This window comes from Chrysochloris asiatica, unplaced genomic scaffold (genome assembly GCF_000296735.1).
Source record: "Chrysochloris asiatica unplaced genomic scaffold, ChrAsi1.0 scaffold00076, whole genome shotgun sequence".
NCBI classification, from domain to species: Eukaryota; Metazoa; Chordata; class Mammalia; order Afrosoricida; family Chrysochloridae; genus Chrysochloris; species Chrysochloris asiatica.
In genome coordinates, this window is record NW_006408594.1 from 5,840,440 (window position 1) to 5,855,476 (window position 15,037).

A 15,037-nucleotide genomic window follows, 5' to 3' on the forward strand; every position below is an offset into this window, starting at 1 on the left:
ACATATTGGGAAATAGCCACAAGGTGCAGGTCAAAAGGACGAGGTCATCCAGCTAAATGTGACAGATAATGATTGCAAACAGGCCTCTGGACTCTTGGTCAAGCTCTTTCCCCTCCCTCTTCCCAAAGAGTACTGAGGCCTTGTGTGGTGCTTGTAAGATAAACACTGAACTGCTAACTGCAACGTTGGCAGTTCAAACCCACTAGTTGTTCTCAGAAACCCTATACAGGGTCGCTATGACTCGGAATTGACTCCACAGTACACAACAACAAAGAGCACTTCACCTTTGAGGAGTTTGTTGTTAAGTGCCATCCAGGCGGTTCTGACTCATGTTATCATTAAGTGCCTTCAAGTTGGTTCCGACTCACAGTGACATTATGGACAACAGAAAGAAACACTGCCCAGTCCTGTGCCAACCTCACAATCATTAAGCTTGAGACCACTGCTGCTGCCATTATGCCAATTTATCTCATTGTGTGTGGGGTGTGTGTGTGTGTGTGTCTGACTCTTTTTCACTGACTTTCCACTTTACCAAGCATGATATTCTTCTCCAAGGACTGGTCCATCCTGATAATACATCTGAAGTATGAGAGATGAAGTCTCGCCATCCTGGCTTCTAAGGAACTTCATTCTGGCTGTACTTCTTCCAACACAGATTTGTTTGTTCTTCTGGCAGTCCACGGTACTTTCAATATTCTCTTCCAACACCTTAACCCCAATGCATCAAATTCTTCTATGGGCTTTCTTATTCACTGTCCAACTTTCACAAGCATATGAAGCTATTGAAAATACCATGGGGCTGGGTCAGGTCCACCTGAGTCCTCACACTGACATCTTTGCTCTTTAAAGAGGTCTTATACAGCAGATTTGCCTAATGTAGTAAGTCACTTGATTTCTTGACAGCTGCTTCCATGAGGCTCATAGTGGATCCAAGTAAAATGAAGTCTTTGACAACTTCAATTTTTTCTCCATTTATCATGATGCTATTTATTGGTCCAGTGGTGAGGGCGTTTGCTTTCTATACATTGAGGTGTAACCCATACTGGAGGCTGTGGTCTTTGATCGTCATCAGTAAATATTTTAAGTTCTCTTTGCTGTCAGCAAGCAAGGTTGTATCATCTGCATATCAAGGTTGTTAGTAAATCTTCTTCCAATCCTGATGCCACGTTCTTCATATAATCCAGATTCTCGGATTATCTGCTCAGCATAGATAGAATAAGGATGATGAACGAATACAACCCTGACACACACCTTTCCTAATTTTAAACCATTCACTGTCCCCTTGTTGTATTCTATTACAACTCATGGGGACCATGCATAGGGTTTCCAAGGAACAGCTGGTAGGTTTGAACCGCCAACCTTTCTGTTAGCAGTCCAGGGCTTATCCTACAGGGTTACACACCAACGTCCCACCAACGTCCCCAATTGTAAAACGGAGAGAAACATCTAGCACTTCATGAAGCCACTAAGAGACAAGGAGGGAGAAGTAGGCGGGGCTGGTTAGCCAGTAAAACTAGAAGCAGGCTGCAAAGGCCCTGGAAATACACTGGGCCTCCTACAAACCCCCTTATCCTTTAGGGACGCGTCTTCACAGTCCCGCCTCCTTCCATCGCCTCTTCCGGTTTTTCCTCTTGGACCCGCCCACCCTTCCGGTCCCTCCTCTCGGCCCGCCCACCTCTCCTAGGCCCTCCCCGAAGGTCGTCTCTCTTGCGGTCCCTCATCTACGCTCGATTCCTTTAGTAGTGCCTTCTCTCGCCATTCTCATTAGCAGAAAATCGTGCCGCCTTTCGGAGCCTGGAGATACGCGCACCTGGGTCCCTGTTCCCGGAAGTGACCCTACAGGCCCGCCCCTGAGGAAGTGACGGCAGCAGTGCCCTTGACGGGCGGGGAGGGCCCGGGTGCATCCCTCCGCTCACGGTGCAAGAGGTAGGCGTCCTGTGTGTAGGGTGGCTCCCGGTGGTGACACGCCTGATGCTCGCTGCGGGAGGACTCCTGCGCTGGCCGGTGACCGAATGGGAAGAGGACCTGGGTGGGGGGGACCTGGCCTTACGGCCAGCCGAGAACCCTGGAAGCGTCCGATTCCTCTGTTGCCTCCCTGCACATGTCCCTCCTCTTTTAGTTCCCCCAACACGCCTGTTCTTGTGCCATTTAGTTCCCTCTTGAATCGTTGGCGGTTCTCCTTCCTGTTCCTTGAACATCCCCATTACAGACACTTTATAATAGAAAAAATAACCGATAGAGCAGGGACCTTGCAGGCAGCCTTGTGTAACAGTGTTAACGCTCATTTAATAGTTGGCTTACTTGGGGCATGTCACTTAACCTATGTGCTCCTCCAATTCCTTTTCTGTAAGGTGGGCAAGATAGCAACTTCGCAAAAGTTGCTGCGGGCGTCTGTAGAGGAGCCATTGTAGCCTGAGATGGGAGCTAGAGGCCTTTCAGGCAAATCTTTGGCAGAGTCTTAGGCTCTGGCAGGACTAAGGCGCCTGTCACTTTGCAGAAGCTCTGTCTTCTCTCTCCTCTCTTCTGTTGTCATTTCCCTTACATCCTGACTTCTTTCTGGTTGTCCACCAAAAGGCTTCTCAATCCTCCCTCACCCCTACTCCAGAAATGGTATGCATTATTTTGTTTGTGTTTCCCTGCATGTCTATGAGCCCCCAGTATTCCCAAACTCCTTTATTTTTCTGTGGTGTTGACTTCTGCCCCTGCTGTTCCTTATTCTTCCCTTCACAGATGGCTCAGCGACTTCTCCTGAGGAGGTTCCTGGCCCCGGTCATTGCTAGGAAGCCCCCTCAGGGTCGATGGGCACCCCTCACATCTGGGGCCCTCCAGACCTCACAGTGCCATCCTGGTGGCCTGGCTGCCACACCCTGCCCAGCCCAGACTATACACACCACCCGTGTCTGTACCACCACCTTTAACATCCAGGATGGGCCTGACTTTCAGGACCGAGTTGTCAACAGTGACACCCCTGTGGTTGTGGATTTCCATGCACGGTGAGTCCTGGGTGGGAGCACAGCACAGAGTGGGGTCTTGTCTCTTCAGATATTTGTTAAGCACCTGCTGTCCCGGGACCGTGCTCAACTGGCAAGGCATCATCGTATTCTCGAGTAGAGAGCAGTCTGGTGGGGACGGCCTATTGTTGACTTCTGTCAGGTTGGCCACCCCATTGTAAACGCTCATGATTGGTTATAGAGCAAACCATGGCCATCCTTAGGGCTTTTATTGGATACTTTCTGGCTGTAAATCACCAGGCCTTTCTTTCTCTTCCACCTTAATCTAAAAACGCCACTGAAATCTTTTCAGCATCGTAGCAACATGCAAAACTCCACTGATAGTTGGGTGGTGCACCATGAGGGGCACTGGTCAGGAATCAAACCCAAGCCTCCCACATGGAAGATGAGGAAACAGACAAATGCTCAGTGCTAGGTGCTAGGACAGACTGCACTTTTGTATCTCCTGTATCCTGAGTGGCTCTGAGTCATCTGCAACTTGGCCCAAAGCAGGAAAGATGATTAGAGCATTATCTGGCTTTCGGCATATGCCACTTCCTGGCCCTTTAAGAAAGTTCATTTGTGTTAACATCTTGCCCCTCAAACCATGGGGAGGGCTGGCAAAAAGTTATCACGGCACCACAGTGATGCCCGAGCTCACAGCGATGGATGAGTGTTCCTTTTCAGTGCTGTGAATTTACCTTGTTGTTGTAGTTACATGCTGTTGACTCAGTTCCAAATCATAGCAACCCTGTACAAGGTTTCCAGGGAGCAGCTAGTGAGTTTGAACTGCTGACCTTGTAGTTCAAACTGACCTTGTGGTCCAGGACATTAGCCCACAGCACCACACCAGGGAATTTAGACAGCAGTGGATTAGATGCCTTTGATCTTGTGAATTTTAGCTTGGCCTTCTTCACTAAGAGCCCTTTGATGCCAGGCTACAAAACTGCTGGAGCAACACTGCCGAATAAACTTTGCAGAAAGGAGCCAGTGTAGCCTGAGTGAGAAGCTGGGGACTTCTGGGCACATCTGTTCATTCTCTGACTCACCATGTGGCCTTGGGTAGGCCAGTTGATGTCCTTGTGCTTCCCTTTCTGCACTTGGCAGTAGAAGACAAGGGCTGCCTTTCTAGGTGGTGTGTGTTTACCCTTTGAAGACTCTGGAGGTCCTTCTAGTGTGGGGAGCCCTCCAGAGAGAGCTGCCTGTCAACCTGAATGATAGGCAGGTGTGAATTGTTCATTCAGGGCCAGGCTCCATACATAGTGACAACAGTAGAGTGCTTGCCCTGCTGAGCTCCTGACCTAGTGGACAGAACCTGTGTCCAGCGTGGCCAAGGTAGCAGCAATAGTGGAAGCAGGAACTCTGGGGTCAGATTGGCCTGGGGCTGAAAGAACAGACTGGGGGCGCGACCTTGGGTCACATCACAGCTCTGCTTCTTATTAGCTCAACTATGACGTGTTTTTTGATACTTGTATGGGCCTCAGTTTTCCTGGAGGATGCTTTCTCTTCCATTCCAGGCTTGAGGGTCCTGTGCAGTAAGAGCAGGGAATGTGGACAGGTATTGCGTGACCCACTTATAGGAGAGGTCCAGAACAGGCAACTGCTGACAGACTGAAGGCTTTCAGTGGTTCCCAGGGCTGGGCAGGAAGGAGCGGGCTCAGGGGCTTCATGGCATGGAAGCCGCCGGATTCCTGGTTAGGGTGATGGGAAAAGTTGCAGATGGATAATGGTGGTGGTTACACATCACTGAATTTACATGTTCAGGTTGAAGTGGTAAATGTTTTATTGCTGTTGTGTGCCCTGAAGTCAATTCCAACTCGTAGCAACGCTCTAGGACAGAGTAGAACTGCCCCCATGCGGTTTTCTAGCCTGTCCTCTGTACAGGAACAGACCGACAGCTTTTACTTCCGCAGAGCTGCTGGTGGGGTCAAACTGCCAACTTTTCGGCTAACAGCCAGACTCTTAACCAGTGTTCCAGCAGGGTTCCTTAGTGTTTGTATTTATCACAATAGAAAGAAAACTCAAGAATCTGCTGGGAACCTGCCCACGCAGTGACTGGAACGTGCCTTAGCAGCTGCCTCCTGGCATTTGAGCGGCACCCTTGTGTCAGTTCGGATGAGGACACTGAGGCCCCAGAACAGACAGCTGGCTGGGGAGGGCCCTGTCTTTGAACTCAGGCCTTCAGTTCAGATCCTGTACGCTTCTAACTGACCTCCTGCTTCTTTGATCCATTTCGCAATCTGTGACAGACTCATGAAGGGACGTGTGTTTTAGAAACTGGAACCTGGGAAGTTGGTCCAGTTACACGTGAACCCCACAGGTTAATGTTCAACGATACAAATGGCCCCTTAGGGAGAGGGATGGGGCTGGAGCAATTTGGGGGGTGGGAGCAGGAGGTCAATCGTGAGTGCTTGGGACTGACTGGAAGTTTGCCTCCTCCCCTCCAAGATGGTGTGGCCCCTGCAAGATCCTGGGGCCGAGGTTAGAGAAGATGGTGGCCAAGCAGCACGGCAAGGTTGTAATGGCCAAGGTGGACATCGACGACCACACAGATCTCGCCATCGAGTATGAGGTACAGATGAGGCAGTGTGGTGGTGGGGGTCTTGGGGACTGTGCATTAGGTAGCCAGTGAGGGGATGTCTTGGGCTATTAGAAAGTTGGTTTGGGGTGTCGGGAACTGTTGGTGAAAATAAGTCAATTTGAGTTCAAAGGTTTTATTGAGCAGAAAGAACTTCACAAACAAGGAGCACCCCTCTGAAGAGATGAGCCCATGAATTACACTTTTGATGAGCTGAGGTCCCGTACAGACTGTTGGGGGACTCTCCAGAGGGAATACGAGAAAATGACTCGTCCCTCACTCGGCGGCCCCTCGGATTTGCTTTTCATTAAGTTTGTGTGTGTGCATGCTATAGGCTGTTATGCGTCACTGATGACTGAAGCGTTCCCCAGAACTGCTGTGGTCAACATGGTTCTGTTTCCTGTAAAAGGTTAGAGGCAAACAGGTGCGTTTTCTTTCCTGTGAGTGTGGCCCATGGCATCAGATCTCTGAGTCTTGGGACACTGAGGCATTCCTTCCTTCCATCATACACTCATCCATCCACACTTTCAGGCCACAGCTGACCAGGAGCCCTACTGTGCTCTGAGTGGTCATGGTTCTGAACAAATCCAGTGGGTCCTCACCCGGAAGCAGCTCCGAGTATCGTGGGAGCCCACAGCAGGTGGATGGGTCGTTTCAGTGTAGGGGGAGCTGCTAATGGAGGGGACAAAGTGGAGGGCTGGGCCCTCTGAGCCAAGCCCCGAAGGATACACACGGGTGGGGTGGGGGTGGGGCTCCACAGAGACGTGACACAGTCCGCGTGCTGAGTTGTGCCTTCACTCACCACACACCACGCTCCTCCCATGCTTGGTGCTGAAGGTAAACCAAAATACCAAAGCCAGCTCACGGTTAGTGAGTCCACTCTGACTCACAGCGCCCCTGCCAGACACAGTAGAAGTCCTCCTTAGGGCTTCGACATGGGATCCTTAAGGGAGCAGACAAGGTCATCTTTCTCCTGAGGAGGCGTGACTGGATTCGGCCCACCCACCTTCCTGCTAGCAGCCCAGTGCTTTACCCACCACGCCACCAGGGCTCCTCAGAGGGTGTGTCAGTGAACAGCACAGACTGCCCTGCTTTCATGGAGCCTGGTGGTTAGATCAGGGATGGACTCGTGTTGGCCTCTAAAGGATGCGACGGACCTAGTGTAGATAGTATTACCTCTGCAGGCCGCTGATGTTTAGTGTGGTTGCGCCAGAGCACCACAGACAGAGCAATTGGGATTTACAGAAGTGGGCATTGGGCAGGATTTGGCCTCACGACAAGTAGTAATAATCAAGAAAGGCCTATGGGTGTGGGTGTTGGCTGTGGATGGGAGACAGTTTCCTTCTAAGGGGGTGGGCTAGGGACATTCTGGCTGAGAAGCTGCTGTTTGGGTGATAAGGGAACAAGCGTCAGCTCCACGGGAAAGAGCGGTTCAGGTAGGAGAGACCGTATATGCATAGGCTGCCAGGTGAGAGGAGCCTGGTTGGGTCAGGGAGCGGGCTTCAAACACCTGGAGCAGGACTGAGATGGGATGCAGAGGTCACTTGGGCTTTGGAGACCAGAGCAGGACTGCAGGACTGAGATGGGATGCAGGAGTCACTTGGGCTTTGGAGACCAGAGCAGGACTGCAGGACTGAGATGGGATGCAGGAGTCACTTGGGCTTTGGAGACCATGGGGAAAGGAGAAACTCACTGTGGCCAAGGGAACCCAAGGGAAGGGTTCTGGGAAGGGATAGTGGCCACAGGGAGGGGCCATATAACAGAGCCCAGGACACACCTGCAGGCCCCATCTGCCTCCTCACAGACACTCCAGTCTGACCCTTGAAGTGTTTTGTTTGAAAAATCCAGCCAGGTATCAATATCGAAAGCACAGAAGATTTCACTTGGAGTCCAGATTTCTGGTTCTCTGAAAACATCTGGGTCTGACCAGAGTGAGCCGTCACCAGCTCACCAGTGTCCCCACCCAGGCTCTGCTGTTAGCTTGCAGAGCTCTGGCTGGGACCCAGCAGGCCTCAGCATGCGGGGGAGGCCCCAAGAGGGTGAGGTCTAGAAGGGGGAGATGAGTGGGGGGCCATTGCTCATCCTCAGGGCCTGAGCAGACGTGCTCACTTTGATGCTGTCCCCACACAGACAGTCTCCCAGGAGGTTAGCTTTAGGCACAGCTCAATCATCCAGCAGTTCAGCCGGTGTTTGTGGAAATCAGTTTCCATCTGTCGGCTTTCTAAATCAGCTTTGGTTGAAGGCGCTCCCCAGCTGGCGGCAGGTCATCCCCATCAGCTGTGGCCTCCCAGCTGAGAGAGGGCCTGTGGTGTGGACGTCCAGACTGAGCTCTCCGTAGACCATCTCAAAGCCAGGTGCCCCTGCTCCACCCGGACCCCGTGGCAAGCCACGGACACGGGGTGGGGAGGGGGAATGGACTGGGCGCCCCGAGCTGGGAATGGAAGGCAGGGTCTCCCCCCAGGTGTAGGGGCACTGCTTCTGCTGCAGGTGATCTGAGGAGAAATGCTGGGCTTGATAGTCCAGGAAGCTTGCTGAGGCTTCATCTCTCACTGATAACTCAGCTAAGGGTGGACTTGGCTCACCATTTGGATGCCCCTTGCTGTCCCTATATCAGCTGTGGGGGTGAGGGTGTGGCCGTCTGGTGTGAGCTTAGGACTGGACTTCTAAGGTCCCCCATGGGGCTGAGGGCAGGCTGGGACATAGGGCTGCTGCTGGCACCACTGGTCACCACATTTGGCAGATGTCACCTTCAGCAGACAGTGGTAACAGGTGGGGATGCAAAGGGTAACTCAGATTCTGATGGTGGTAGGCACAAGAGTGGCAGGGATTCCCAGGACCACCCCCAAGCATTCCAGGTCTCCCTATGATGGTGTAGGGGTGACAAGTTCTGGGATGAAGGTGGAGGTGGGGCTCATACAGAACCTCTGCCTATCCCCCTCTACCACCATTCAGTGTGTGGCCCCAGGTCCAGCCACCTTATGGACTGACGTTACTGCAAAGCTCAGTAAGCTCGGGAGGGGAGTGTGGGGGACCAAGAGGCAGGGAGTGCAGAAAGTCATGGTAGGAAAGGGCTGAACCCACACTCCTGGGCCTGGAGGGAGCTTCCTCCTCTTGGAGGTCAGTGCAGCTCTAGAGGGCCTCTGTCCTCTTCCTTCCTTCACACCTCGTGTCTTAGGGTGTGCCTAGAGAGACATGGCCACTGAGATCCATGGGCAGCCCTGGTCAGGCCCTCCTCTGCTCAAGTCCTTGTCTGAATGGTGCGTGAACTTGGTGGAGAAATTGCTTTCACTAGATTCTCCCCAAAGCTCTGTCCCCTCACCCCCCGCCCCCCCATACTCCCGTTGTCTTGAACTGCTGCCCCTCTAGAGCTGTACTGCCCTCCGAGAGGGGGAAGCTCCCTGCAGGCCTAGGAGTGTGGGTTCAGCCTTTTCCTAGCAGGACTTTCCGCACTCCCTGCCTCTTGGTCCCCCGGCAGGGTTCAACCTTCCCCAACCACTCGGTCCTACCAGCTACTTTTGGGACAGGCAGGAAGGATTGGTGCTGACCACTGCAGCTGGGCTTTGGCCTAGTGTCTGAGTCACGAGTGCACCCTGAAAAATGTTGTTAGGTTGATGAGGGAAGACAAACTTGGAAAAGACACCCATAGCAAGTGTGATCAGTGTCCCTGCATAGTGCATGTAGAAACTTGAATTGGTGGATGTTCCGTTATGTGAATTCTCGATACTAACAGTTTTCAAACAAAAACATAAAAGAATGTTATGTGCTGTCGAGTCACTTCCAACTCATAGCAACCGTCTGTAGGGTTTCCGAGGAGCGACTGGTGAGTTTAAACCACCGATCTTGTGGTTCAGTGCTTTCTCCCACAGAGCCCCACGTGACAGAGTAGAACGGCCCCACAGGGTTTTGTAGACTGCCATTTTTACAGGTCGTTCACCCACAGGGCCACTGGGTGGATTTGAACCATCAACATTTTACTTAGCAACTGAGCGCTGAACCATTGTGCCACCAGCCCCCCCTCCCCCCCAACAAACCCACTGCCATAAATCCGTTCTGGCTCTATAGGGTTTCCAAGACTATCCGTCTTTACGGGAGCAGATGTCCTCATCTTTCTCCCTTGGAACGGGTGGTGGATCTGAACTATCAACCTTAGAGTTCACAGGATCCAATGCTAATTGTAAAGCGCCAGCTGGGCTCCTTCATTTGAAGGCACAGCCACGTGCACATCAGGTTCCTGTGATCTTCTCATTTAAGCACAACCTCTGTTCACAGTGGGGTGACTTGTCCAAGTTTCTTGTTTGACTTTTTTTCTTTTTCCTGGTGTGACGCTGTAGGATAAGCACTTGACCGCAAGGTTGGTTTGAACCACAAGGTTGGCGGTTCAAACCCATCAGTTGCTCCTTGGAAACCCTCTACCGCGTCACTGAGTCGACACTGGATCGCACTTAACAACAGCAACAACATGTAATCTCTTAGACACTCATGTAGTAACTTTGTATGCTGTTTTAAAAAGACAGCGCTCCTCGTGAGGTTATGAAATGCCCAATCATAGGTCATTGAAGTGTGTAGTGTTGTAATCACTCCCTTGTGTTGAAAGCATGTTGTCCAAACCCTGCTTCTCAGCCTTGACTTTGGGTACAAGTGACACAGACCATCATTGAAAAGCAAGTCGTGAATGAGTAGTTTCAGGAAGGGCCCAAGATTCGGCATTTCTAACAAGCTTCCAAGAGATGTGCTGCTGGTGGTTCTGGGCCAGCCTTCTGGGTGGTAGTGGTTATGTGCCGTGGAGTCGGTTCCCACTCATAGCAAGCCTGTACAGGGTTTCCTAGGCTGTAAATCTTTACGGGACTAGAAAGCCTCATCTTTCTCCCGTGGAACAGCTGGTAGTTTCAAATTGCTGACCTTGCAGTTCGCAGCCCGATTTGTAACCACAATGCTGTGGTCCTTTAATGGTTCTGTCAGCCTCAGTGAGGGCCATTCTGCAGCATAGAGTAGCAGGGAACAGGCCTGTCCGCGCCCTTCCATACCTCCCAACACACACAGGCTCACACACACGCCCACTAGCCTTGTCACCGTGTACGTAAACTTTTGTCGTCCTGCTCTCGGGAAAGAGGCTCGTTGCTCCGAAACACATTGATCCTTTGTGAAAAGCGAGTTCTGGGAATCCCTGTCCCCACCACTTTCATTGCCCATGTGTGTTAGGGTAGAACGGTGCTCTGTAGAGTTTCCGGTGGCTGAGTTCAGAAGTTGGTGGCCAGGCCTTTATTCCAGGGCAGACACAAACCTCCAGTCTGCAAATAGGCAGCTGAGTGCGTTATCATTTGCAACCCCGGGCCTCGCGATTGCGGTAAAAGCACTTGGTAAGGTGGGAGCCTCATGCTTGCTGTTATGATGGTGGTATGGAGCAAGATGTCCCTGCTGGCCCCTTCATGGACTCTGAGTCTTAGTCATCTGAAGTAACCCTAAAGGTCACCCTGCCACCCTCCTCTCAGGACACTTGTCCTCATTGCACTTCACAGCCAGTTAGTTGGTCACCCGGCTCCTCTCACAGCTGGCCTGGCCTCCTTGGACAGCTCCCTGTAGCTTGTAGGAGTTGTGTGGTGGTTACTGCTTGCCCCTGTGGGGACCCCAGCTGCGGTGGGCACCCTTTCACCCTGATGCCTGGGTGTCTAGTGAGGGCTGAGCCATGTCTACAGGGGACGGGGGTTTCTAAGTACCCCCTATGTCCAGAAGCTCTGAGGAGACATTTGGCATTTCTCATTTGGATGGGAAACCCCTTCAGGGGCCCCTGCGAGTTCTAGGCCCATGGTCACTTGATTCCTCATGCTGGGTCAGCCATCAAAGCCAAGTCCCAACTCTGCCACTTAACTTGGAAGCAGCCTTGGTGCCTCCGTCCTCCGATCTGTCACGTGGCCCTGCTTTGGCTGAGAATCAGCATGATGCAGTTGCTTGGTGCTGTGTGTACGGCAGCCGGGGTGACATCCGTCTTTTCCTGGCGCTGCTTCTGTTATGAGCTGACGACGATGAGGCTACCAGGCACCTGGCCCCGTGCCTGTGGGAGCTGGGGCTGTGCCTCTCCCCTGGTGGGTCCCTAATTGCGCTCACAGCAATGAAACCACCTGACAGGGATGCTGAGCTCACGGGGGACACTGCCCACACCTGACCTGAGTCAGGGGAACTGAGCTCACTTCCCTTTGCAGCGGGCTGGAACCCTCTGCCCCCGGCTCCAGAAGGTGCTGAGAACTGTGTATTGCATTTTGGGAATCCACACTCAAGGTCAGCTCAGTCATCTCCTAGCTAGTCCCAGCCCAGCGTCCACATCCACTACCCAGATTCCTCACAGAATCCTCTTGGTAGGTCGTAATGACTAGCCCTTGGTTGGCATGGAAACGCATCGGTCACACGTCTGCTGTCCACTCTGCACTGTGGTTCACGGTGTACAGATGTGGGCATGCATGTAAAAAGTGTCGTCATGATGGGACATAAGTTGCATTGAGGAAAACTCAGGTGTCTGAGTTTTGAGTCTTGGCAAGCTTTGAGTCCTCTGAAAGAAACAACCACACTCGTGAAAACTACCAGACCACTTGCATAATGAAATGAAGTTTTTATTTTAATTAAAGAAAGAGGACGGAGTGGTGTCCCCAAAGTTGTTAGCTTTGTGCTCAGTTGAGAAGGGCCGGATGAGGCTCTTCGATGATCACTAGAGGGCGCAAGAGACCTAGGCACCGTGGAGGCACTGGTGCACCCACAGACTGGGCAAGGCTCACGTCTGAGTGACAAGGACAGGTGTCAGTCTGCCAGCTGGCACACAACCCTGAGAAAGTGTCAGCCGTCACTACCCCAGCCCGGAACAGGGCCCAGCCATCTCACCTGTAAGTAGACATAGGACCCTAAACTGAGGTCAGGCCTGGCCTGTGCTGCTCCCCCTTTTTACTGACGGACAGTTGAACATTTTGAATCTGCCGTCTGACTTCCCCAGAGCTGGTGTGTTTTTATGTGGCAGCTGTAGTTAAGCCACAGTGTGTCTTGTTGCTCAGAGAGGAATAGCAGAGGAGCTGGGAGGGGCCTTTCCCACTTGTCCCCAGCCCCTCAGAAGGAAGCAGGTGCCGCCTGAGACCTGTCCCCATGTGGCTCCCGTGGGGGTAGGCCCTGTAGTAGGACACTTCCTGCCATCCTCACCATGTGCGGGGCGCTGCACTGGTGCCCTCCGACAGAAGGAAGGGACACCAGATGCAGGCGTCCCATGTGAGTCAGAGTAGAAGTGTGCGCCTTAGGGATGTTTGGTTGGAAGCTAAGCCAAGGGTTACAGATGTGTAAAATGGGAGAGCTCCTCGTTCCCTGCTCTGCACTTTGCGTGGCTGTGGGGACAGGTGTTCTGGGCGCACACCTGTCCATTTCTGTTGTAGTCAGTTTAAACATACTCAATAGGGAACTGCGGGCCGTGGTCTCTCGGGGATGCTCCACAGGCCCAGGCATGGGTGGGGCTCCTTCTTCCCTGAAGGACTGAGTGCCCATATGGGGATGTTGGGGAGGAGCGGAGTGACCCGTGAGGAGTCCTGTCTCCAGATAGGTGCCCCTCAGGCTGAGCCTCGGCCGCCCCCTGTAATGGGGAGGACGGTGAGGTGGCACTACCCAAGGGATCCCTGGTGGCTCTGTTGTGCAGATGACGACACTGAGACCTTAGAGTAATGGCAGGATCGCCTGGTCTGGGGCTCTAGTGCCCGGGTGCCTCATTGCTTTGTGCTGTGTGCACACCCTTATGGAAGAAGACCCTCCCACACGCCCCCCCAGCTAATGAGCAGTCTCCCCTGAGCCCCAGCTGCTGCTGCCCAGGTTATTTTCATCTCTCCCCTCACTGCAGCCAAACCACTGGGCCAGTGAGTCAGCTGTGTGGTCGGGGAGGAAGGGAACTGCTGAAAGAATCACCCCTGATGGGAGAGCCTCTCCCGTGACTTGGGGCTGACTCAGCCTTGGACAGGCGACCCCCACTACTCCCCTACCAGAGGCTCAGGAATGGCGGCCAGGGTGGGTTCTCCAAGCAGGTGAGCCGCCTCCCTTGTCTCCCTCCACCCAGGTGTCTGCTGTGCCCACCGTGCTGGCCATCAAGAATGGGGACGTGGTGGACAAGTTTGTGGGCCTCAAGGATGAGGACCAGCTGGAAGCCTTCCTGAAGAAGCTGATTGGCTGACGAGCAGGGACATGTTCTGATAGTCCTTGCCCACCTGGGACACCGTGTTCCTGGGGAGCCCCAGTAGAATGCCCAGCCCTTCCGGGGTGCCCTTCCTGCCAGCCTTCACTATCTGGCCCACAGGGACCTGTGTTTGGGAGACCATGTTGGCCTCCTTCCAGGCCTGGAGTAGCCCTCTCTCGGGGCCCGAACACCTTGGTCCTTGCCTCCTTGGTCCTTACTGATCTGAGGTCCTGACTCCTCTGCCTTCTGCCTCTCCCCCTCCTGCTTCTGCTGCTTTGTGAAAAGTAAAAAGGAGCCCACCAAGTGAGAGTGATCCATGCTTCTCCCCTTTCAGTAGGTCTTTCATAAAGCACTTTCTGAGCCCTTCTGCTGAATGCTGTCAAGAAGAGACTCGGGCTCCCCCACCCCACCCCGCAGGGCTAAGAGCAAGCCCCAGGCTAGAGGACCTGCAGACTCTTGATTCTGGAAGGTTCTAAACGCCTCCTTTGCTCCCTGTTTGCTGTCCCTGTGCGTCTCTGAGCAGGCAGCTGAACTGTGAACAAATCAGACCAATAAAACAAAGGTTTGCACTGTTTCCAGCTTCTGTCCAGCGTCTGGGCAGCCAGAGCTCCTGGGACTCTCTCTCGGACAGGGCTGCTGGCCAGCTTCTGCCTTTTACTTCTGCCACCACCTTCCCTGTGGCCAGCCCCTCCTAGCTGCTGGAAGGCATGAGCATGTCTTCCCCACTCTGCAGATGAGGACCTGGGGCTCACCTCACACACTTGGGGATGCCGCTGAAGCCTGGGCTCTGGACAGCTGACCCTGTGATCTCCCTTTGTCCTGATGTCCCAAGCCATCTGTCCTTCCTGGGGGCCTTCTCACTTCTGGTTCCTTCACCTTCTCCCTGGGAGCCTTGGGTTACAGTGGGTCCTGTTCCTGCCAAGCTGCCCGGGCTCCCCTGGGGCTGCTGTACATGGTGTGGGAGGTCCGGTGGGCCTGCACCAAGAGCCTGGAGCTGTGAGTCACGTGAGTTGAGACAGCCAGCACAGACAAAGCATTTCCTGGGCTCACGCCTGCTCTAATCCCAGCAACCCCCGAGCCTTGCCGTTTCACACCAAGAAGCCAGCTCAGGGGCCCCTGGCCCTACCCGCACTGCCGTGTAACCTGCCGTGTCTGGCCTAGTTTGTGGCAGGCCGGCCAGGCAGGGGTGTCCACTGGGTTCACAAAGATCAGACACACAGCTGGATGGGGTGGAGTCGGGCTGAAGCCGGCACCCCCAACTCCCCAGCCTCTTCCACCCTT

General features: G+C 53.4%; 1 protein-coding gene across 1 annotated transcript; it reads left to right on the top strand.

Moving 5' to 3' along the window:
• The first annotated feature begins 1,818 nt into the window (after window positions 1–1,818).
• On the top strand, window positions 1,819–13,794 carry TXN2 (thioredoxin 2). Its single transcript, XM_006865225.1, has 4 exons — window positions 1,819–1,926; window positions 2,731–2,993; window positions 5,439–5,562; window positions 13,640–13,794. The coding sequence occupies exons 2-4, from the start codon at window positions 2,731–2,733 to the stop codon at window positions 13,751–13,753; spliced, it is 501 nt and encodes a 166-aa protein (XP_006865287.1). The 5' UTR covers window positions 1,819–1,926; the 3' UTR covers window positions 13,754–13,794.
• The last annotated feature ends 1,243 nt before the right edge of the window (window positions 13,795–15,037 follow it).

Coding starts and splice junctions, on each gene's coding strand:
- TXN2 (XM_006865225.1), top strand. CDS start 2,731: ATGGCTCAGCGACTTCTCCTGAGGAGGTTCCTGGCCCCGGTCATTGCT. Junction 2,994..5,438: donor GTTGTGGATTTCCATGCACG/GTGAGTCCTGGG, acceptor CTCCCCTCCAAG/ATGGTGTGGCCCCTGCAAGA. Junction 5,563..13,639: donor ATCTCGCCATCGAGTATGAG/GTACAGATGAGG, acceptor CCCTCCACCCAG/GTGTCTGCTGTGCCCACCGT.